Raw genomic sequence first — 24,258 nt, forward strand, 5'->3', positions numbered from 1 at the left:
GATCGATCTTGTCGTCCTCCTACGTTGGAGGTCTTTGGTGGAGCAGATTTGCAGGGTAGCCACTTGTTTCTTGGCACATGCTTTTGCTTTGCCTCCAGAGATGCTAGTTTTAGTCGAAGTGTCCTTGCATAGTAAACAGCTTTGGGACCTCCCCATTGTCTCTCCAGTGTACCCCATAGCGCTTTTGTTCTTACCAAATGAATCTGTTTCTCTGATGCCATGGGGCAGTGCTGGAAGAGTCTGGGCACTACAGAGTTAATCTTTTAGAGCAGCTCTGGCTCCTCCTCCCCTATGCTTATCAAAGCCCTAGAGGAGAAAAACAGAAAAATTGTCACACATGAGGGCAGGAACTTGGTATAACAAAAACCCAAACACAACCCAGAAAAGCCAGGAGCGAACAGGAGGGCGTCCAGTGTCCCCCCCCATGGCATCAGAGAAACAAATTTATCAGGTAAGAACCAAAATAAGCTATGGGGTACACTGGAGAGGCCATCTTGTTTTATTCCTTAAAGAGTGTGAAAGGATGCACACTGGACCGAATCCAGACATACAATATTGTCTTTTTGGCCACTGTACTCAGAGCATTTAAGTTTCCAATATCCACCAGACACCTACTTTCCTTGTGGTAATATCCCCACTATGCCCCATGTTCAATCAAAGGGAAATAATTAACCAAATGGTTCCACGGCAAAGCGTCAGATCAAAGCCAGAAGGCTCTAACTAGAGGACAAGACCACAAACAATTGTAAAAGTCTGTATTATTTTCTTGACACCTAGGATGTCAGATTAGTACATATTTATGCTGTTGTATTTCTTTAGTTATAGCAGCCCATTGAAAGAAGTGTTTATAGTGAGCATCGCTTACTATTGATGTGTCCTCACTCATCTTGCCACAATACGCCACATATCGGGAGATGCCTGGTGTGAATGAGCGGACAGGTCCCCTGCAACTACGTTAGCGTCGGGCATCTTTTATTGCCGAAAATGAGTTTTGTTTGCATCGCGAACACTGTAACGTACCATTTACCATTTCTTATGCAGATACAGCCACGTTATCACACAAAATATAGGCATACCACATACAGGTTGAGTATCCCATATCCAAATATTCCGAAATATGGAATATTTCGAAATACGGACTTTTTTGAGTGAGACTGAGATAGTGAAACCTTTGTTTTTTGATGGCTCAATGTACACAAACTTTGTTTAATACTCAGTTATTAAACATGTTGTATTAAATGACCTTCAGGCTGTGTGTATATGAAACATAAATGCATTCTGTGCTTAGATTTAGGTCCCATCGCTATGATATCTCATTATGGTATGCAATTATTCCAAAATACGGAAAAATCCGATATCCAAAATTCCTCTGGTCCCAAGCATTTTGGATAAGGGATACTCAACCTGTATCATTTTTATCAGCATTAGCTGCTTTTGCATCCTATTCACACAGAACGAGTCACACCATGGCATAGCATGGCTAGAAAGGCTGCTTAATGTGCAGGGAGGCTGGTTGTATGTGAACACATCTGTATTAGCAAAAATTAAAATTGTTCCAAAGTAATTAAATCTGTCTCTTTGTTAGGCCTGACCTGCTATTGCTGGATGGTAAGTGTCCTGATAAAGCTATTTCCTTCTTCACCTCTTTCATTATCATCTTTCCCTTCCATTGACCTTGTACTCTATTTTCACAGAACCTACAAACATGTTGGATGTACGAGCCATCCTATGGTTGGAGAACTACTTGCAGGTCTGTACACTTTCTTTTTAATAAGGGAAAAGGGGGAGGGGGGAAATATCCGTTGCACAAGAAAAGAATATGTCTATATCATAAAGACCAAATCCAGAGAAACCCCTAATTATGATCAGATATTCTGATACAAATGTAGGTGGTGCTACCACAGATCATATTCTTATACAAGAACAAGGAAAGAAGAAAAGGATCTGTTTTATGGTGCACTAAAGATTTAAAATGTAACGTTTATTAATTCCATAAAAAAATTGGTGACATGTTGTATTGTCTCATGTCTCGAGAATTAATTGTATACGAAAAATATTTTAAAAAACATATAGAAATAGTATGGAAGTATGACAATGAATTACAAAGAGAAAATTGTATTGAAGAAATATAAAAAACAGCGTCTTTTTAGTGTCTGTCCTCTTTAATCACTATCTTTGTATGGACTGATAATACTATGCATCTTTGAATAAATATTGTGGTTTCCACTAAGATCTAGCAAAATTGTTACGATTATGCTCATCCAAAAAATCTTGGCATGTTGCCTTGAAATGTTTTTCTGTTTCGATACAGATATGTAACGTGGAATTCAGCGTGTCGGGTATAACATGGACATGTACAGTAGTATCAGGTATATTGGTAGATTACCTCTCACTTATAGTGTCAGGTACAGTTCGAACTCAAATATGCTGTTAAGATAAACTCCCTGTGAAAATGCAGCCTTAATAGATGGGGTCTTTCACTTGTTAATATCACTGCTACCTGTAGGTCTCTCACCTATTAGTGTCAGACCCAGGGCCGGATTAACAATGGGGCGGATGGAGCTGCATCTCCAGGCCTCCCATTGAAAATAGGCCCACAGGATTCTCTGCAGCTCGGATAGTGATGACAGAAAAAAAAAACTTCTGTTATCACCAATAGCAGATTCTCCCATTCGACTCCAGTCACGGCCAGCCAGCAGCTGAGCACAATCGCCGCCGCTGCCCCCAACCCCATGCTGTCGGTGGGAGCTCATAACCTGGTTCGAAATATGCTCCACCCCCGTACCACAATAAGCTCCGCCCCCTGGTCTATCTGCAGCTCTGCTCCCGATTGGCAAAAGTTCCTCTATAAGGGGTATAACCAGGGGTTAAAGTGGGGCGGAACTGCGTTCCGCCACTTCTAATTGAAGGCGGAACCAGTTCCGCCTCCGTCCGTCCACCAACAAGTAAATGCTTCAGGTCCCAGCAGGAGTTGGAAGCAGCAAAAGCAGCTGCCAGCCAATCTCTGCTCGCTGGACCGGCGTCAGAGCCAATCACGGCTTGTGAATAACCAGCCAATGAGAAGCAGCCAAGTGGCAGCTTTTCATTAGCTGACGGCCCGCAATCCGTGGTTGCTTCAATGAGTGTCCGCCTCGTTATAGCAGGCAGTGGCGGCAGCGGCGCTGCCAGGCAACCGATCCGTAACTCAGGACTGTCTGGCGGCCGCTAACAGGACGCTCGTCGGACGCGGAAGGTGTGGATGTGATCATGTGGGGAATGAGCAGCAGGGGGTGAGATGGCGGGCCAGGGGGGATGATGAAAAAGCGGAAGGTGAAATAGGCAGGGCAGTGCAGTGAGATGGCAGGGGATGACGAGAGCTGCAGGGGGTGAGATAGTGGGGGGCAATAATGAGAGCTGCAGGGGGTGAGATAGTGGGGAGCAATGATGAGAGCTGCAGGTGGTGAGATAGTGGGGGGCAATGATGAGAGCTGCAGGGGGTGAGATAGTGGTGGGCAGTGATGAGAGCTGCAGGGGGTGAGATAGTGGGGGGCAATGATGAGAGCTGCAGGGGGTGAGATAGTGGGGGGCAATGATGAGAGCTGCAGGGGGTGAGATAGTGGGGGCAATGATGAGAGCTGCAGGGGGTGAGATAGTGGGGGGCAGTGATGAGAGCTGCAGGGGCTGAGATAGTGGGGGGCAGTGATGAGAGCTGCAGGGGGTGAGATAGTGGGGGCAGTGATGAGAGCTGCAGGGGGTGAGATAGTGGGGCAGTGATGAGAGCTGCAGGGGGTGAGATAGTGGGGGCAGTGATGAGAGCTGCAGGGGGTGAGATAGTGGGGGCAGTGATGAGAGCTGCAGGGGGTGAGATAGTGGGGGGCAGTGATGAGAGCTGCAGGGGGTGAGATAGTGGGGGCAGTGATGAGAGCTGCAGGGGGTGAGATAGTGGGGGGCAATGATGAGAGCTGCAGGGGGTGAGATAGTGGGGGGCAGTGATGAGAGCTGCAGGGGGTGAGATAGTGGGGGCAGTAATGAGAGCTGCAGGGGGTGAGATAGTGGGGGGCAGTGATGAGAGCTGCAGGGGGTGAGATAGTGGGGGCAATGATGAGAGCTGCAGGGGGTGAGATAGTGGGGGCAATGATGAGAGCTGCAGGGGGTGAGATAGTGGGGGCAGTGATGAGAGCTGCAGGGGGTGAGATAGTGGGGGCAGTGATGAGAGCTGCAGGGGCTGAGATAGTGGGGGCAGTGATGAGAGCTGCAGGGGCTGAGATAGTGGGGGCAGTGATGAGAGCTGCAGGGGGTGAGATAGTGGGGGCAGTGATGAGAGCTGCAGGGGGTGAGATAGTGGGGGCAGTGATGAGAGCTGCAGGGGGTGAGATAGTGGGGGGCAGTGATGAGAGCTGCAGGGGGTGAGATAGTGGGGGGCAGTGATGAGAGCTGCAGGGGGTGAGATTGTGGGGGGCAATGATGAGAGATGCAGGGGGTGAGATAGTGGAGGCAGTGATGAGTGCTGCAGGGGGATGATGAGAGGAACAGGGGGTGAGACGGCAGGGGGATGATGAGAGGAACAGGGGGTGAGACGGCAGGGGGATGATGAGAGGAACAGGGGGTGAGACGGCAGGGGGATGATGAGAGGAACAGGGGGTGAGACAGCAGGCGGATGATGAGAGGAACAGGGGGTGAGGCGGCAGGCGGATGATGAGAGGAACAGGGGGTGAGATGGCAGGCGGATGATGAGAGGAACAGGGGGTGAGGCGGCAGGCGGATGATGAGAGGAACGGGGTGAGGCGGCAGGCGGATGATGAGAGGAACGGGGTGAGGCGGCAGGCGGATGATGAGAGGAACAGGGGGTGAGGCGGCAGGCGGATGATGAGAGGAACAGGGGGTGAGACGGCAGGTGGATGATGAGAGGAACAGGGGGTGAGACGGCAGGCGGATGATGAGAGGAACAGGGGGTGAGACGGCAGGCGGATGATGAGAGGAACAGGGGGTGAGACGGCAGGGGATGATGAGAGAAGCGGGGGGTGAGATTGGGATGGGGTAGAGAGAGGAGCAGGGGGTAAGATTGGTAAGAGTGGCATGGGGTGAGATGGGAGAGTAACATCCCTTTCAGACCGCATAAGGCAGGTTGCACCCTGGAGCCTGACACGGAAGCTCCCAGCGTGTGACCCACCTCAGGCGCCCCGCCGCCGCTGACTACAACCCGGCATATTGTCGGGTTGGTGATGTCAGCAGTGACACAGAGGGGGACGGTGCTTAGAGATCACATGATATCCAAGCACCACCCGTCCATACACAGTGAACAAGTGCCAGGTCACCTCAACCCAGCTACCGTTCACACCGCACAGCGAGTTGAGTTGAACATGTGTTCAACCTTGCTTGCTACCTAAGTTGGAATGGGATCCGGTCTGAAGATCGACAGTGTCTAGGTCGACAATGTTTAGGTCGACAGTCACTAGGTCGACATGGATGGAAGGTCGACATGGTTTCTAGGTCGACATGTGCTAGGTCGACATGGATAGAAGGTCGACATGAGTTTTTCACATTTTCTCTATCGTCCTAGTGGATGCTGGGGTTCCTGAAAGGACCATGGGGAATAGCGGCTCCGCAGGAGACAGGGCACAAAAGTAAAGCTTTCCGATCAGGTGGTGTGCACTGGCTCCTCCCCCTATGACCCTCCTCCAAGCCAGTTAGATTTTTGTGCCCGGCCGAGAAGGGTGCAATCTAGGTGGCTCTCCTAAAGAGCTGCTTAGAAAAGTTTAGCTTAGGTTTTTTATTTTACAGTGAGTCCTGCTGGCAACAGGATCACTGCAACGAGGGACTTAGGGGAGAAGAAGTGAACTCACCTGCGTGCAGGATGGATTGGCTTCTTGGCTACTGGACATCAGCTCCAGAGGGACGATCACAGGTACAGCCTGGATGGTCACCGGAGCCTTGCCGCCGGCCCCCTTGCAGATGCTGAAGTAAGAAGAGGTCCAGAATCGGCGGCAGAAGACTCCTCAGTCTTCTAAAGGTAGCGCACAGCACTGCAGCTGTGCGCCATTTTCCTCTCAGCACACTTCACACGGCAGTCACTGAGGGTGCAGGGCGCTGGGAGGGGGGCGCCCTGGGAGGCAAATGAATACCTATTTTGGCTAAAAATACCTCACATATAGCCTCCGGAGGCTATATGGAGATATTTAACCCCTGCCAGAATCCGTTAAGAGCGGGAGACGAGGCCGCCGAAAAAGGGGCGGGGCCTATCTCCTCAGCACACAGCGCCATTTTCCCTCACAGAAAGGCTGGAGGGAAGGCTCCCAGGCTCTCCCCTGCACTGCACTACAGAAACAGGGTTAAAACAGAGAGGGGGGGCACTAATTTGGCGATATGCTTATATATTAAGATGCTATAAGGGAAAACACTTATATAAGGTTGTCCCTATATAATTATAGCGTTTTTGGTGTGTGCTGGCAAACTCTCCCTCTGTCTCTCCAAAGGGCTAGTGGGTCCTGTCCTCTATCAGAGCATTCCCTGTGTGTGTGCTGTGTGTCGGTACGTGTGTCGACATGTAGGAGGACGATGTTGGTGAGGAGGCGGAGCAATTGCCTGTAATGGTGATGTCACTCTCTAGGGAGTCGACACCGGAATGGATGGCTTATTTAGGAAATTACGTGATAATGTCAACACGCTGCAAGGTCGGTTGACGACATGAGAAGGCCGACAAACAATTAGTACCGGTCCAGACGTCTCAAAAACACCGTCAGGGGTTTTAAAACGCCCGTTTACTTTAGTCGGTCGACACAGACACAGACAGGGACACTGAATCCAGTGTCGACGGTGAATAAACAAACGTATTCCTTATTAGGGCCACACGTTAAAGGCAATGAAGGAGGTGTTACATATTTCTGATACTACAAGTACCACAAAAGAGGGTATTATGTGGGATGTGAAAAAACTACCATAGTTTTTCCTGAATCAGATAAATTAAATAAAGTGTGTGATGATGCGTGGGTTCCCCCCGATAGAAAATTATGGGCGGTATACCCTTTCCCGCCAGAAGTTAGGGCGCGTTGGGAAACACCCCTTAAGGTGGATAAGGCGCTCACACGCTTATCAAAACAAGTGGCGGTACCGTCTATAGATAGGGCCGTCCTCAAGGACCAGCTGACAGGAGGCTGGAAAATATCATAAAAAGTATATACACACATACTGGTGTTATACTGCGACCAGCGATCGCCTCAGCCTGGATGTGCAGAGCTGGGGTGGCTTGGTCGGATTCCCTGACTAAAAATATTGATACCCTTGACAGGGACAGTATTTTATTGACTATAGAGCATTTAAAGGATGCATTTCTATATATGCGAGATGCACAGAGGGATATTTGCACTCTGGCATCAAGAGTAAATGCGATGTCCATAACTGCCAGAAGATGTTATGGACACGACAGTGGTCAGGTGATGCAGATTCCAAACGGCACAAAGGTGTATTGCCGTATAAAGGAAGAGGAGTTATTTGGGGTCGGTCCATCGGACCTGGTGGCCACGGCAACTGCTGGAAAATCCACCGTTTTTTACCCTAAGTCACATCTCTGCAGAAAAAGACACCGTCTTTTCAGCCTCAGTCCTCTCGTCCCTATAAGATCATATCTGCCCAGGGATAGAGGAAAGGGAAGAAGACTGCAGCAGGCAGCCCATTCCCAGGAACAGAAGCGTTCCACCGCTTCTGACAAGTTCTCAGCATGGCGCTGAGACCGTACAGGACCCCTGGATCCTACAAGTAGTATCCCGGGGGTACAGATTGGAATGTCGAGACGTTTCCCCTTCGCAGGCTCCTGAAGTCTGCTTTACCAAGGTCTCCCTCCGACAAGGAGGCAGTATGGGAAAAAATTCACAAGCTGTATTCCCAGCAGGTGATAATTAACTTACCCCTCCTACTACAAGAAAAGGGGTATTATTCCACACTATATTGTGGTACTGAAGCCAGAAGGCTAGGTGAGACTTATTCTAAAAAAATTTTTTTGAACACTTACAAAGGTTCAAATCAAGATGGAGTCACTCAGAGCAGTGATAACGAACCAGGAAGAAGGGGACTATATAGTGTCCCGGGACATCAGGGATGCTTACCTCTATGTCCCAAATTTGCCCTTCTCACTAAGGGTACCTCAGGTTCGTGGTGCAGAACTGTCACTATCAGTTTCAGACGCTGCCGTTTGGATTGTCCACGGCACCCCGGGTCTTTACCAAGGTAATGGCCGAAATGATGATTCTTCTTCGAAGAAAAGGCGTCTTAATTATCCCTTACTTGGACGATCTCCTGATAAGGGCAAGATCCAGGAAACAGTTAGAGTTCGGAGTAGCACTGTCTCAGGTAGTGCTACGTCAGCACGGGTGGATTCTAAATATCCCAAAATCACAGCTGATTCCAACAACACGTCTACTGTTCCTGGGGATGATTCTGGACACAGTCCAGAAAAAGGTGTTTCTCCCGGAGGAGAAGGCCAGGGAGTTATCCGAGCTAGTCAGGAACCTCCTAAAACCAGGCCAAGTATCAGTGCATCAATGCACGAGAGTCCTGGGAAAAATGGTGGCTTCTTACGAAGCAATTCCATTCGGAAGATTCCATGCAAGAACTTTTCAGTGGGATCTGCTGGACAAATGGTCCGGATCGCATCTTCAGATGCATCAGCGGATAACCCTATCTCCAAGGACAAGGGTGTCTCTCCTGTGGTGGTTACAGAGTGCTCATCTTCTAGAGGGCCGCAGATTCGGCATTCAGGATTGGATGCTGGTGACCACGGATGCCAGTCTGAGAGGCTGGGGAGCAGTCACACAGGGAAGAAATTTCCAGGGCTTGTGGTCAAGCATGGAAACGTCTCTTCACATAAATATTCTGGAACTAAGTGCCATTTACAGTGCCGTAAGTCAAGCAAGGCCTCTGCTTCAGGGTCAGTCGGTATTGATCCAATCGGACAACATCACGGCAGTCGCCCACGTCAACAGACAGGGCGGCACAAGAAGCAGGAGGGCAATGGCAGAAGCTGCAAGGATTCTCCGCTGGGCGGAAAATCATGTGGTGGCACTGTCAGCAATGTTCATTCCGGGAGTGGACAACTGGGAAGCAGACTTCCTCAGCAGACACGACCTCCACCCGGGGGAGTGGGGACTTCACCCAGAAGTCTTCCAAGTGATTGTAAACCGTTGGGAAAAACCAAAGGTGGACATGATGGCGTCCCGTCTCAACAAGGAGAGGAGTAAGAACTATACTCGTGGCTCCGGATTGGCCAAGAAGAACTTGGTACCCGGAACTGCAAGATATGCTCACGGAGGACCCGTGGCCTCTACCTCTAAGAAAGGACCTGCTCCAGCAGGGACCTTGTCTGTTCCAAGACTTACCGCGGCTGCGTTTGACGGCATGGCGGTTGAACGCCGGATCCTGATGGAAAAAGGCATTCCAGATGAAGTCATCCCTACCCTGATCAAAGCCAGGAAGGATGTAACCGCGAAACATTATCACCGCATTTGGCGGAAATATGTTGCGTGGTGTGAGGCCAAGAAGGCCCCCACAGAGGAATTTCAACTGGGTCGTTTCCTGCATTTCCTGCAAGCAGGACTGTCTATGGGCCTAAAATTAGGATCCATTAAGGTTCAGATTTCGGCCCTGTCGATCTTCTTCCAGAAAGAACTGGCTTCAGTGCCTGAAGTTCAGACGTTTGACGTTTGTCAAGGGGGGTACTGCATATACAGCCTCCTTTTGTGCCACCAGTGGCACCTTGGGATCTCAATGTAGTTTTAGGGTTCCTAAAATCACATTGGTTTGAACCACTCACCACTGTGGAATTAAGATATCTCACATGGAAGGTGGCTTTGTCTCAGAATTGGCGGCTTTGTCATATAAAAGTCCTTACCTAATTTTTCATTCAGACAGGGCAGAATTGAGGACTCGTCCTCAATTTCTTCCTAAGGTGGTTTCAGCGTTTCACATGAACCAACCTATTGTGGTGCCTGCGGCTACTAGGGACTTGGAGGACTCCAAGTTGTTGGACGTAGTCAGGGCCCTGAAAATATATGTTTCTAGGACGGCTGGAGTCAGAAAATCTGACTCGCTGTTTATCCTGTATGCGCCCAACAAGCTGGGTGCTCCTGCTTCTAAGCAGACGATTGCTCGTTGGATTTGTAGTACAATTCAGCTTGCACATTCTGTGGCAGGACTGCCACAGCCAAAATCTGTTAAAGCCCATTCCACAAGGAAAGTGGGCTCATCTTGGGCGGCTGCCCGAGGGGTCTCGGCTTTACAACTTTGCCGAGCAGCTACTTGGTCAGGGGCAAACACGTTTGCAAAATTTTACAAATTCGATACCCTGGCTGAGGAGGACCTGGAGTTCTCTCATTCAGTGCTGCAGAGTCATCCGCACTCTCCCGCCCGTTTGGGAGCTTTGGTATAATCCCCATGGTCCTTACGGAAGTCCCAGCATCCACTAGGACGTCAGAGAAAATAAGAATTTACTTACCGATAATTCTATTTCTCGTAGTCCGTAGTGGATGCTGGGCGCCCATCCCAAGTGCGGATTGTCTGCAATACTTGTATATAGTTATTGTTACAAAAAAATCGGGTTGTTTATTGTTGTGAGCCATCTTTTCAGAGGCTCCTACGTTTATCATACTGTTAACTGGGTTCAGATCACAGGTTGTACGGTGTGATTGGTGTGGCTGGTATGAGTCTTACCCGGGATTCAAAATCCTTCCTTATTATGTACGCTCGTCCGGGCACAGTATCCTAACTGAGGCTTGGAGGAGGGTCATAGGGGGAGGAGCCAGTGCACACCAGCTAGTCTAAAGCTTTTACTTTTGTGCCCAGTCTCCTGCGGAGCCGCTATTCCCCATGGTCCTTACGGAAGTCCCAGCATCCACTACGGACTACGAGAAATAGAATTATCGGTAAGTAAATTCTTATTTTTTCTGTGAAAATGCGTTTTTAGATACAAAGTAATGTAAAAGGACGCACAAGCAGCTTCTGATTAAAATTATATACAGCATGTCTATATTCTGTGTGTGACTGCATTTGCATACAAAATGCTATGCTACAGTGTTTTCACGGAAAACACTAACGTGGCATTTTGTATGCAGATGTAGCCGCTATTACACAAACAATATACTCATGCTGCATATCATTTTTAATCAGCAGAAGCTGTTTGTGCACCCTATTACATTACATTATGCTGGAGCCGCTGTTACACCAAATGACTGCCATTATTTGAAAATAGGCGGGACTGCTGGGAGGCAGTGCTAAGGGTCGGCACCCATAGAAGGGGTTGCGGTCTCTCAGGGGCTGTGCTGGGACTTCAATATTGAAGATCCCAGGATTCTCAACTTCCGTTATCCCACCAGGGAACAAACCCCTTCAGAATTTGCTATTGCCACATAAGTGGCCAGCTGCAGATTCTGCTCTGACGCTTGCTGGCTTAGATGCCTTCTCTAAATTGATATGGAGCTAATTAAGTGAATATTAATATTTCTCTGACGTCCTAGTGGATGCTGGGGACTCCGTAAGGACCATGGGGAATAGACGGGCTCTGCAGGAGACTGGGCACTCTAAAGAAAGATTTAGTACTACCTGGTGTGCACTGGCTCCTCCCTCTATGCCCCTCCTCCAGACCTCAGTTAGAATCTGTGCCCGGCCAGAGCTGGGTGCTTTTAGTGGGCTCTCCTGAGCTTGCTAAGAAGAAAGTATTTTAGTTTAGGTTTTTTTATTTTCAGAGAGCTTCTGCTGGCAACAGACTCTCTGCTACGTGGGACTGAGGGGAGAGAAGCAAACCTACTAACTGCGGCTAGGTTGCGCTTCTTAGGCTACTGGACACCATTAGCTCCAGAGGGATCGAACACAGGTACCTAACCTTGATCGTCCGTTCCCGGAGCCGCTCCGCCGTCCCCCTCGCAGAGCCATAAGTACAGAAGCAGCAGAAGCATGAAGACATCGAAATCGGCGGCAGAAGACTCCTGTCTTCACTTAAGGTAGCGCACAGCACTGCAGCTGTGCGCCATTGCTCCCGCAGCACACCCGCACACTCCGGTCACTGTAGGGCGCAGGGGGGGGCGCCCTGGGCAGCAATTAAGGTACCTTTTGGCAAAAGAACACATATATCCAGTCAGGCACTGGATATATGTTCGAGCCCCCGCCATTTTTTACACATAGAAGCGGGACAGAAGCCCGCCGCTGAGGGGGCGGGGCCTTCTTCCTCAGCACACCAGCGCCATTTTCTCTTCACAGCTCCGCTGGAAAGACGCTCCCCAGGCTCTCCCCTGCAGTATCCAGGTGCAAAAAGGGTAAAAAGAGAGGGGGGGCACATAAATTTAGGCGCAAAACGATCACAAACAGCAGCTACTGGGTAATCACTAAGGTACAGTGTAATCCCTGGGTTATATAGCGCTGGGGTGTGTGCTGGCATACTCTCTCTCTGTCTCCCCAAAAGCCTTTGTTTGATGAGGAAGGATATGTGGAGGCAGAACAAGTGCAGGTGAATGAGGTGTCGCCGCCGACGGTGCCGACACCTGATTGGATGGATATGTGGAAGGTGTTAAATGATAATGTAAGCTCCCTACATAACAGGTTAGATAAAGATGTAGCCTTGGGACAGTCAGGGTCTCAACCCATGCCTGATCCTACAATGCAGAGGCCGTCAGGGTCTCGCAAGCGCCCACTATCCCAGATGGTTGACACAGATGCCGACACGGAGTCTGACTCCAGTGTCGATGACGATGATGCAAAGTTGCAGCCTAAAATGACTAAAGCCATCCGCTACATGATTATAGCAATGAAGGATATATTGCACATATCAGAGGAAAACCCTGTCCCTGACAAGAGGGTTTATATGTATGGGGAGAAAAAGCAAGAAGTGACACTTCCCCCTTCACATGAATTAAATGAATTATGTGTAAAAGCGTGGGATTCCCCTGATAGGAAAGTAGTAATTTCCAAGAGATTACTGATGGCGTATCCTTTCCCGCCAACGGACAGGTTACGCTGGGAATCCTCCCCGAGGGTAGACAAGGCGTTGACACACTTATCTAAGAGGGTGGCCCTGCCGTCTCAGGATACGGCCGCCCTAAAGGATCCTGCGGATAGAAAGCAGGAAGCTATCCTGAAGTCTGTTTATACACATTCTGGTACTCTACTGAGGCCAGCAATTGCTTCGGCCTGGATGTGTAGTGCTGTAGCAGCTTGGACTGATAATCTCTCGGAGGAGATAGATACCCTGGACAGGGACACTGTTCTACTGACCCTGGGACATATCAAGGACGCTGTCCTATATATGCGCGATGCCCAGAGGGACATTTGCCTACCTGGCTCTAGAATAAACGCAATGTCGATTTCTGCCAGAAGGGTCCTGTGGACTCGGCAATGGACAGGGGATGCCGACTCTAAAAAACACATGGAGGTTTTGCCTTATAAGGGTGAGGAATTATTTGGGGACGGTCTCTCGGACCTAGTTTCCACTGCTACGGCAGGGAAGCCAAATTTCTTGCCTTATGTTCCCTCACAGCCGAAGAAAGCACCGTATTACCAAATGCAGTCCTTTCGTTCGCAAAAGAGCAAGAAAGTCAGAGGGGCATCTTTTCTTGCCAGAGGCAGGGGTAGAGGAAAAAAGCTGCACCATGCAGCTAGTTCCCAGGAACAAAAGTCCTCCCCGGCTTCCACTAAATCCACCGCATGACGCTGGGGCTCCACAGGCGGAGCCAGGAGTGGTGGGGGCGCGTCTACGAAATTTCAGCCACCAGTGGGTTCGCTCACAGGTGGATCCTTGGGCTATACAAATTGTCTCTCAGGAATACAAGCTGGAGTTCGAAGTGACGCCCTCTCACCGTTACCTAAAATCGGCCTTGCCAGCTTCCCCCATGGAAAGGGAGGTAGTGCTGGCGGCAATTCACAAGCTATACCTCCAGCAGGTGGTAGTAAAGGTTCCCCTCCTTCAACAGGGAAGGAGTTACTATTCCACTATGTTTGTGGTACCGAAACCGGACGGTTCGGTCAGGCCCATCTTGAATTTAAAATCCCTGAATATATATCTGAGGAAATTCAAGTTCAAAATGGAATCGCTCAGGGCGGTCATTGCAAGTCTGGAAGAGTGGGATTTCATGGTGTCTCTGGACATCAAGGATGCTTTCTTGCATGTCCCCATTTATCCGTCTCATCAAGAGTACCTCAGGTTTGTGGTACAGGACTGTCATTACCAATTCCAGACGCTGCCGTTTGGCCTGTCCACGGCACCGAGAATATTGACCAAGGTGATGGCGGAGATGATGGTGCTCCTTCGGAAGCAAGGAGTTACAATTATCCCATACTTGGACGATCTCCTCATAAAGGCGAGGTCCAGGGAGCAATTACTGATCAGCGTAGCACTCTCTCAGGAAGTGTTGCGGCAGCACGGCTGGATTCTGAATATTCCAAAGTCGCAGCTGATCCCTACGAAGCGTCTGCCCTTCCTGGGCATGATTCTGGATACAGGCCAGAAGAAGGTATTTCTCCCGGAGGAGAAGGCTCAGGAGCTCGTGACTCTGGTCAGGGACCTCCTGAAACCAAAACAGGTGTCGGTGCATCACTGCACGCGAGTCCTGGGAAAGATGGTGGCGTCATACAAAGCCATTCCCTTCGGCAGGTTCCATGCCAGGATTTTTCAGTGGGATCTGTTGGACAAGTGGTCCGGATCGCATCTTCAGATGCATCGGCTGATCACCCTGGCCCCCAGGGCCAGGGTGTCTCTTCTGTGGTGGCTGCAGAGGGCTCACCTCCTCGAGGGCCGCAGGTTCGGCATACAGGACTGGGTCCTGGTGACCACGGATGCAAGCCTCCGAGGTTGGGGGGCAGTCACTCAGGGAAGAAACTTCCAAGGGCTGTGGTCAAGTCAGGAGACTTGTCTGCACATAAATATCCTAGAACTAAGGGCCATATACAACGCCCTAAGCCAAGCGGAGCCTCTGCTTCGAGACCAACCAGTGCTGATTCAGTCAGACAACATCACTGCAGTGGCCCATGTCAACCACCAGGGTGGCACAAGAAGCAGGGTGGCGATGGCAGAAGCCACCAGGATTCTTCGTTGGGCGGAGAATCACGTGCAGGCACTGTCAGCAGTGTTCATTCCGGGGGTCGACAACTGGGAAGCAGACTTGCTCAGCAGACACGACCTCCACCCGGGAGAGTGGGGACTTCATCAAGAAGTCTTCACGCTGATTGCAAATCGATGGGAACTCCCACAGGTGAACATGATGGCGTCACGCCTCCACAAAAAGCTAAACAGGTATTGCGCCAGGTCAAGGGACCCTCAGGCGATAGCTGTGGACGCACTAGTAACACCATGGGTGTTCCAGTCGGTCTATGTGTTTCCTCCTCTTCCTTTCATACCCAAGGTGCTGAGAGTTGTAAGAAAAAGAGGAGTAAGAACAATATTCATTGCTCCGGATTGGCCAAGAAGGACTTGGTACCCGGAACTGCAAGAAATGCTCACAGAGGACCCATGGCCTCTGCCTCTCAGACAGGACCTGTTACAACAAGGGCCCTGTCTGTTCCAAGACTTACCGCGGCTGCGTTTGACGGCATGGCGGTTGAACGCCGGATCCTAGCGGAAAAGGGCATTCCGGATGAAGTGATTCCTACGCTAATAAAGGCTAGGAAAGACGTGACAGCACAACATTATCACCGTATATAGCGAAAATATGTTGCTTGGTGTGAGGCCAGGAAGGCCCCTACAGAGGAATTCCAGCTGGGTCGATTCCTGCACTTCCTACAGTCAGGAGTGACTATGGGCCTAAAATTAGGATCCATAAAGGTCCAGATTTCGGCCCTATCCATTTCCTCTGACGTCCTAGTGGATGCTGGGAACTCCGTAAGGACCATGGGGAATAAACGGGCTCCGCAGGAGACTGGGCACTCTTAAAAGAAAGATTAGGTACTATATCTGGTGTGCACTGGCTCCTCCCTCTATGCCCCTCCTCCAGACCTCAGTTAGAATCTGTGCCCGGCCAGAGCTGGATGCACTTAGTGGGCTCTCCTGAGCTCACTAGAAAAGAAAGTATTTGTTAGGTTTTTTATTTTCAGTGAGATCTGCTGGCAACAGACTCACTGCTACGAGGGACTGAGGGGAGAGAAGCAAACCTACCTGCTTGCAGCTAGCTTGTGCTTCTAAGGCTACTGGACACCATTAGCTCCAGAGGGATCGAACACAGGGCCCGACCTCGATCGTCCGTTCCCGGAGCCGCGCCGCCGTCCCCCTTGCAGAGCCAGAAGACGGAAGATAAAGATGAAAAACGGCGGCTGAAGACTCCTGTCTTCATTAAGGTAGCGCACAGCACTGCAGCTGTGCGCCATTGCTCCCATAGCACACCACACACTCCGGTCACTGTTGGTTGCAGGGCGCTGGGGGGGGCGCCCTGGGCAGCAATTAGTTTACCTTTGGGCACAAATAGCACATAATACAGTGTATAACACTGTATATGTGCAGAAACCCCCGCCATCAACATTATAAAAAGCGGGAGAAGCCCGCCGCTGAAGGGGCGGGGCTATCTTCCTCAGCACAGCCAGCGCCATTTCCTCTTCACAGCTCCGCTGGAAGGACGCTCCCCAGGCTCTCCCCTGCAGTATCCAGTACAACAAGGGTAAAAAAGAGAGGGGGGGGCACATAAATTTAGGCGCAAATTGGTCTTAATAAGCAGATATTGGGAAAAATCACTCAGTATAGTGAAAATCCCTGTGTTATATAGCGCTGTGGTGTGTGCTGGCATACTCTCTCTCTGTCTCCCCAAAGGACTTTGTGGGGTCCTGTCCTCAGTCAGAGCATTCCCTGTGTGTGTGCGGTGTGTCGGTACGGCTGTGTCGACATGTTTGATGTGGAGGGCTACGTGGAGGCGGAGCAGGAGCCGATAAGTGTGATGTCGCCCCCTACGGGGCCGACACCGGAGTGGATGGATATGTGGAAGGTATTAACCGACAGTGTCAACTCTTTACATAAAAGGTTTGATGACGTAACAGCCTTGGGACAGCCGGCATCTCAGCCCGCGCCTGCCCAGGCGTCTCAGAGGCCATCAGGGGCTTAAAAACGCCCGCTAGCTCAGATGGCAGACACAGATGTCGACACGGAGTCTGACTCAAGTGTAGACGAGGATGAGACAAATGTACAGTCCACAAGGGCCATCCGATGCATGATTACGGCAATGAAAAATGTGTTGCACATTTCTGACATTAACCCGGTTACCACTAAAAAGGGTATTATGTTTGGGGAGAAAAAGCAGCCATTGACTTTTCCCCCATTTGATGAATTAAATGAATTGTGTGAAGAAGCGTGGTGTTCCCCGGATAAGAAACTAGTGATTTCTAAGAGGTTACTGATGGCGTACCCTTTCCCGCCAACGGATAGGTTACGCTGGGAGACATCCCCTAGGGTGGACAAGGCGCTCACACGATTATCTAAAAGGGTGGCACTGCCGTCTCAGGATACGGCCTCCCTAAAGGAGCCTGCAGATAGAAAGCAGGAGGCTATCCTGAAGTCTGTATATACACACTCGGGTACTATACTGAGACCTGCTATTGCTTCAGCATGGATGTGTAGTGCCGCAGCAGCATGGTCTGATACGCTGTCAGACAACATTGATACCCTCGACAGGGATGCTATTTTGTTAACCATAGAGCATATAAAGGACGTTGTCTTGTATATGAGGGATGCACAGAGGGACATTTGCCGGCTGGCATCTAGAATTAATGCAATGTCCATTTCTGCCAGGAGAGTATTATGGACTCGGCAGTGGACAGGTGATGCTGATTCTAAAAGGCACATGGAGGTTTTGCCTTATAAGGGTGAGGAATTGTTTGGGGACGGCCTCTCGGACCTCGTATCCACAGCAACAGCTGGGAAGTCGACTTTTTTACCTCAGGTTTCCTCACAGCCTAAGAAAGCACCGTATTATCAAGTACAGTCCTTTCGGCCTCAGAAAGGCAAGCGGGTCAGAGGCGCATCCTTTCTGCCCAGAGGCAGGGGTAGAGGGAAAAAGCTGCAACAGACAGCCAGTTCCCAGGAACAAAAATCCTCCCTTGCTTCCACTAAGTCCACCGCATGACGCTGGGGCTCCACGGGTGGAGCCAGGTGCGGTGGGGGCGCGTCTCCGGAACTTCAGCGACCAGTGGGTTCGCTCACAGGTGGATCTCTGGGTTCTACAAGTGGTATCTCAGGGATACATGCTGGAGTTCGAGGCGACTCCCCCTCGCCGTTACCTCAAATCAGCCTTGCCAGCGGCTCCCAGGGAAAGGGAGGTAGTGCTGGCGGCTATTCACAAGCTGTACCTTCAGCAGGTGATAATCAAGGTTCCCCTCCTTCAACAGGGACGGGGTTACTATTCCACAATGTTTGTGGTACCGAAACCAGACGGTTCAGTGAGACCCATTCTAAATTTGAAATCCTTGAACACTTATGTAAGGAAGTTCAAGTTCAAAATGGAATCGCTCAGGGCGGTTATTGCAAGCCTGGAAGAGGGGGATTTTATGGTGTCGCTGGACATCAAGGACGCTTATCTGCATGTCCCCATTTACCCACCTCACCAGGAGTACCTCAGGTTTGTGGTACAGGACTGTCATTACTAATTCCAGACGTTGCCGTTTGGTCTGTCAACGGCACCGAGGGTATTTACCAAGGTAATGGCCGAAATGATGATACTCCTTTGGAAGAAGGGAATTATCCCGTACTTGGACGATCTCCTTATAAAGGCGAGGTCCAAGGAGCAGTTGTTAGTCAACGTAGCACTATCTCGGGAAGTGCTGCAACAGCGCGGCTGGATTCTGAATATCCCAAAGTCGCAGCTGATTCCTGCGACGCGTCTGCTCTTCCTGGGCATGATTCTGGACACAGAACCGAAGAAGGTGTTTCTCCCGGTGGAGAAGGCCCAGGAATTGTCATCTCTGGTCAGGGACCTCCTGAAACCAAAACAGGTGTCGGTGCATCACTGCACGCGAGTCCTGGGAAAGATGGTAGCTTCTTACGAAGCAATTCCCTTCGGCAGGTTCCATGCAAGGATCTTTCAGTGGGATCTGTTAGACAAGTGGTCCGGATCGCATCTTCAGATGCATCAGCTGATCACCCTGTCCCCGAGGGCCAGGGTGTCTCTGCTGTGGTGGCTGCAGAAGGCTCATCTTCTCGAGGGCCGCAGATTCGGCATACAGGACTGGGTCCTGGTGACCACGGATGCAAGCCTCCGAGGTTGGGGGGAAGTCACTCAGGGAAGGAACTTCCAAGGACTGTGGTCAAGTCAGGAGATTTCCCTTCACATAAATATTCTGGAACTAAGGGCCATTTACAACGCCCTGAGTCAAGCAGAACCCCTGCTTCAAAACCAACCGGTGCTGATTCAGTCAGACAACATCACGGCGGTCGCCCATGTAAACCGACAGGGCGGCACAAGAAGCAGGATGGCGATGGCAGAAGCCACAAGGCTTCTCCGATGGGCGGAGAATCACGTGCTAGCACTGTCAGCAGTGTTCATTCCGGGAGTGGACAACTGGGAAGCAGACTTCCTCAGCAGGCACGACCTCCACCCGGGAGAGTGGGGACTTCATCCAGAAGTCTTCACGCTGATTGTAAATCGTTGGGAACGGCCACAGGTAGACATGATGGCGTCCCGTCTCAACAAAAAGCTAAAAAAATATTGCGCCAGGTCAAGGGACCCTCAGGCGATAGCTGTGGACGCACTAGTGACACCGTGGGTGTACCAGTCGGTTTATGTGTTCCCTCCTCTTCCTCTCATACCCAAGGTACTGAGAATTGTAAGAAAGAGAGGAGTAAGAACTATACTCATCGTTCCGGATTGGCCAAGAAGAACTTTGTACCCAGAACTACAAGAAATGATCTCAGAGGACCCATGGCCTCTGCCTCTCAGACAGGACCTGTTACAGCAGGGGCCCTGTCTGTTCTAAGACTTACCGCGGCTGCGTTTGACGGCATGGCGGTTGAACGCCGGATCCTAACGGAAAAGGGCATTCCGGATGAAGTGATTCCTACGCTAATAAAGGCTAGGAAAGACGTGACAGCACAACATTATCACCGTATATGGCGAAAATATGTTGCTTGGTGTGAGGCCAGGAAGGCCCCTACAGAAGAATTCCAGCTGGGTCGATTCCTGCACTTCCTACAGTCAGGAGTGACTATGGGCCTAAAATTAGGATCCATAAAGGTCCAGATTTCGGCCCTATCTATTTTCTTTCAAAAAGAACTGGCTTCGCTGCCTGAAGTTCAGACGTTTGTTAAGGGAGTGCTGCATATTCAGCTCCCTTTTGTGCCTCCAGTGGCACCTTGGGATCTTAACGTTGTGTTGGATTTCCTGAAATCCCACTGGTTTGAGCCACTTAGGACTGTGGAGCTAAAATATCTCACGTGGAAAGTGGTCATGCTATTGGCCTTAGCTTCGGCTAGGCGTGTGTCAGAAATGGTGGCTTTGTCGTGTAAAAGCCCTTATCTGATCTTCCATATGGACAGGGCAGAATTGAGGACTCGTCCCCAATTTGTCCCTAAGGTGGTATCAGCGTTTCATTTGAACCAACCTATTGTGGTGCCTGCGGCTACTAGGGACTTGGAGGACTCCAAGTTACTAGATGTAGTCAGGGCTTTGAAAATATATATAGCCAGGACGGCTGGAGTCAGGAAAACTGACTCGCTGTTTATCCTGCATGCGCCCAACAAGCTGGGTGCTCCTGCTTCAAAGCAAACTATTGCGCGCTGGATCTGTAGCACGATTCAGCAAGCTCATTCTGCGGCAGGATTGCCGCATCCTAAATCAGTAAAAGCCCATTCCACAAGGAAGGTGGGCTCTTCTTGGGCGGCTGCCCGAGGGGTCTCGGCTTTACAGCTTTGCCGAGCTGCTACTTGGTCGGGTTCAAACACATTTGCTAAGTTCTACAAGTTTGATACCCTGGCTGAGGAGGACCTTGCCTTTGCTCATTCGGTGCTGCAGAGTCATCCGCACTCTCCCGCCCGTTTGGGAGCTTTGGTATAATCCCCATGGTCCTTACGGAGTTCCCAGCATCCACTAGGACGTCAGAGAAAATAAGAATTTACTCACTGGTAATTCTATTTCTCGTAGTCCGTAGTGGATGCTGGGCGCCCGTCCCAAGTGCGGACTCTCTGCAATACATGTATATAGTTATTGCTTAACTAAAGGGTTATTGTTATGAGCCATCTGTTACTGAGGCTCAGTTGTTGTTCATACTGTTAACTGGGTATGGTTATCACGAGTTGTACAGTGTGATTGGTGTGGCTGGTATGAGTCTTACCCTGGATTCCAAATCCTTTCCTGGTAATGTCAGCTCTTCCGGGCACAGTTTCCCTAACTGAGGTCTGGAGGAGGGGCATAGAGGGAGGAGCCAGTGCACACCAGATATAGTACCTAATCCTTCTTTTAAGAGTGCCCAGTCTCCTGCGGAGCCCGTCTATTCCCCATGGTCCTTACGGAGTTCCCAGCATCCACTACGGACTACGAGAAATAGAATTACCGGTGAGTAAATTCTTATTTTCTTTCAAAAGGAATTGGCTTCACTGCCTGAGGTTCAGACGTTTGTTAAGGGAGTGCTGCATATTCAGCCCCCTTTTGTGCCACCAGTGGCACCTTGGGATCTTAACGTGGTCTTGGGGTTCCTGAAATCCCACTGGTTTGAGCCACTTAAGACCGTGGAGCTAAAGTATCTCACATGGAAAGTGGTCATGCTGTTGGCCTTAGCGTCGACTAGGCGTGTGTCAGAATTTGGCGGCTTTGTCATGTAAAAGCCCCTATCTGGTTTTTCATATGGACAGGGCAGAATTGCGGACTCGTCCGCAATTTCTACCAAAGGTTGTGTCTTCGTTTCATTTGAACCAACCTATTGTGGTGCCTGCGGCTACTCGTGACTTGGAGGATTCCAAGTTGCTGGACGTGGTCCGGGCTTTGAAGACTTAAGTTAACAGAACGGCTGGAGTCAGGAAGACTGACTCGCTGTTTATCCTGTATGCTTCCAACAAGCTGGGTGCTCCTGCTTCAAAGCAAACTATTGCGCACTGGATCTGTAACACGATTCAGCAGGCTCATTCTGCAGCAGGATTGCCGCATCCAAAATCGGTGAAAGCCCACTCCACAAGGAAGGTGGGCTCTTCTTGGGCGGCTTCCCGAGGGGGTCTCGGCATTACAGCTTTGCCGAGCTGCTACTTGGTCGGGTTCAAACACTTTTGCAAAACTCTACAAGTTTGATACCCTGGCTGAGGAGGACCTTGTGTTTGCCCATTTGGTGCTGCAGAGTCATCCGCACTCTCCCGCCCGTTTGGAGGCTTTGGTATAATCCCCATGGTCCTTACGGAGTCCCCAGCATCCACTAGGACGTTAGAGAAAATAAGATTTTACTCACCGGTAAATCTTTTTCTCGTAGTCCGTAGTGGATGCTGGGCGCCCGTCCCCAGTGCGGACTTTCTGCAATACGTGTATATAGTTATTGCTTAATATAGGGTTATGTTATATTGGCATCCTTTGGTTGATGCTATGTTTGTTCATACTGTTAGCTGGGTTAGGTTATCACAAGTTATACGGTGTGGCTGGTATGAGTCTTACCCTGGATTCCAAAATCCTTTCCTTGTAATGTCAGCTTTTCCGGGCACAGTTTCCTTAACTGAGGTCTGGAGGAGGGGCATAGAGGGAGGAGCCAGTGCACACCAGGTAGTACTAAATCTTTCTTTAGAGTGCCCAGTCTCCTGCGGAGCCCGTCTATTCCCCATGGTCCTTACGGAGTCCCCAGCATCCACTACGGACTACGAGAAAAAGATTTACCGGTGAGTAAAATCTCATTTTCTGCAGCAGGTTACATTGGTTTCCAACAGGGAAAACATTTGGGGTGTAGAGTGGATCTTGATCCAGAGGCACCAATAGACTAAAGCTTTAGGCTGTCCCAGGATGCATTGGGGCCTCCTCTATAACCCCGCCTCCAGGCACTGAGAACTCAGTTTCGAGTTGGTGCCTGCAGCAGCAGGTCACCTAACAGGAGGCCTGCACTGGGCAGCCCTGAAAAAGCTTTTTCTGAAGGAATTTCCTATCTTGGCTGGGCTGTCAGCGCTGTATGTCTATGTGACTATTCAGCACTGCTGCTTCATCACCTCCCAGCAGCGTCGCATACTCCAGCGGCCGGGTACTTGTGGCGGAGGCGTCCCGACTTAGGCACTGTTGCAGACTGCTCTCCTGGATCGCATGGCTGCTACGGGGAGGAGGTAAGAGGGTCCCCCAGGTGGGACCCACCATTAAATCGCGTTCCATCCGCTACCTAGGGAGACGGGTCGCGGCGCTGACATGGACACTGTCACTGGACAGGGACCCCACTAGACCACCATCTGAGTACAGGTCTGGTGTACAAATACCCCATTTAATAAGGCTTACAGTAACCGGGGTAGAAGTCCAGCATAGGGGAGCCGGAGCTTGACCTGTAGCCCCTCCCCCGGCCCATGGTGCCATCTCCTTGCAGATTTCCTGCCCTGGAGCTGCCTCACTCTTCCTCATTCCCTCACAGAGATGCTGGGTGCCATCTTCTGAGCATAGCTGCTGCCGGTCTCCGGGATTGCAGAGCAAGGTCTCCCATGTAAAGCCGCCTGTACACAGCGCTGAGACTTTACAAACACTTGAGTATCCTACATGTCTTGTCACAGACAGTTGAGAAAGAGTGTAACCTGTTACAGAATATATTGTACGAGTATTCTGATATATCCTCCGGTCACTGACCACACTGCAGCTTTATTGTGATGATAATTTCTGCATTGCCTGTATCTGCTGTGTGGTTTCACTCTGTGTTTCCTAAATATAACGGTCACTATATTCTGTACCCTAAGGACTAGGTGCGTCTGGGTCTCGTAATATAGTGCTACACAGTATTTATCCAATACGTATATTCTACTGTGTATTCAGTCACATAATACCGGATTTATTCGCAGGTATTGTACTTTGTCTGGCTTTATCGTACTAAGCCGCTCTGTTGTTTCATTCTCACATATCATCTAACAGAAAGGGCAGTAAATCAGTGGAAGCTCCTGCATCATGCAGAGCATGTTCCAAGGATTTACCAGAGGGGGAAGTGTTTATATGATGGTTTGTGTACTAATTGTCATACACCTCCCAGTCAGTCCGCAGGTCCTGCATCTACACTGGAGCCACCCTGGGCGTCGTTCACCAACCTACTAGGTACTCTGGTGGAATGCCTAGCGCTCCCTATGGGACCACTGGTGCCTCTGCCACCACATATTGTCCCTATGGTTAATCCATTTGTCTAACCAAC

At 50.2% G+C, this 24,258-nt stretch overlaps 1 protein-coding gene across 1 annotated transcript in view; it reads left to right on the forward strand.

Moving 5' to 3' along the window:
• LOC134909580 (ATP-binding cassette sub-family F member 3-like) overlaps positions 1-24,258 on the forward strand; it is an 86,713-nt gene that overhangs the window by 25,278 nt on the left and 37,177 nt on the right. Inside the window, exons 11-12 of the mRNA XM_063916589.1 lie at positions 1,586-1,608; positions 1,695-1,750. Of these exons, the coding sequence (XP_063772659.1) occupies positions 1,586-1,608; positions 1,695-1,750 (79 nt within the window). The remainder of the gene's footprint in view (positions 1-1,585; positions 1,609-1,694; positions 1,751-24,258) is intronic.

Source organism: Pseudophryne corroboree, chromosome 4 (assembly GCF_028390025.1).
Source record: "Pseudophryne corroboree isolate aPseCor3 chromosome 4, aPseCor3.hap2, whole genome shotgun sequence".
Lineage (NCBI taxonomy): Eukaryota > Metazoa > Chordata > Amphibia > Anura > Myobatrachidae > Pseudophryne > Pseudophryne corroboree.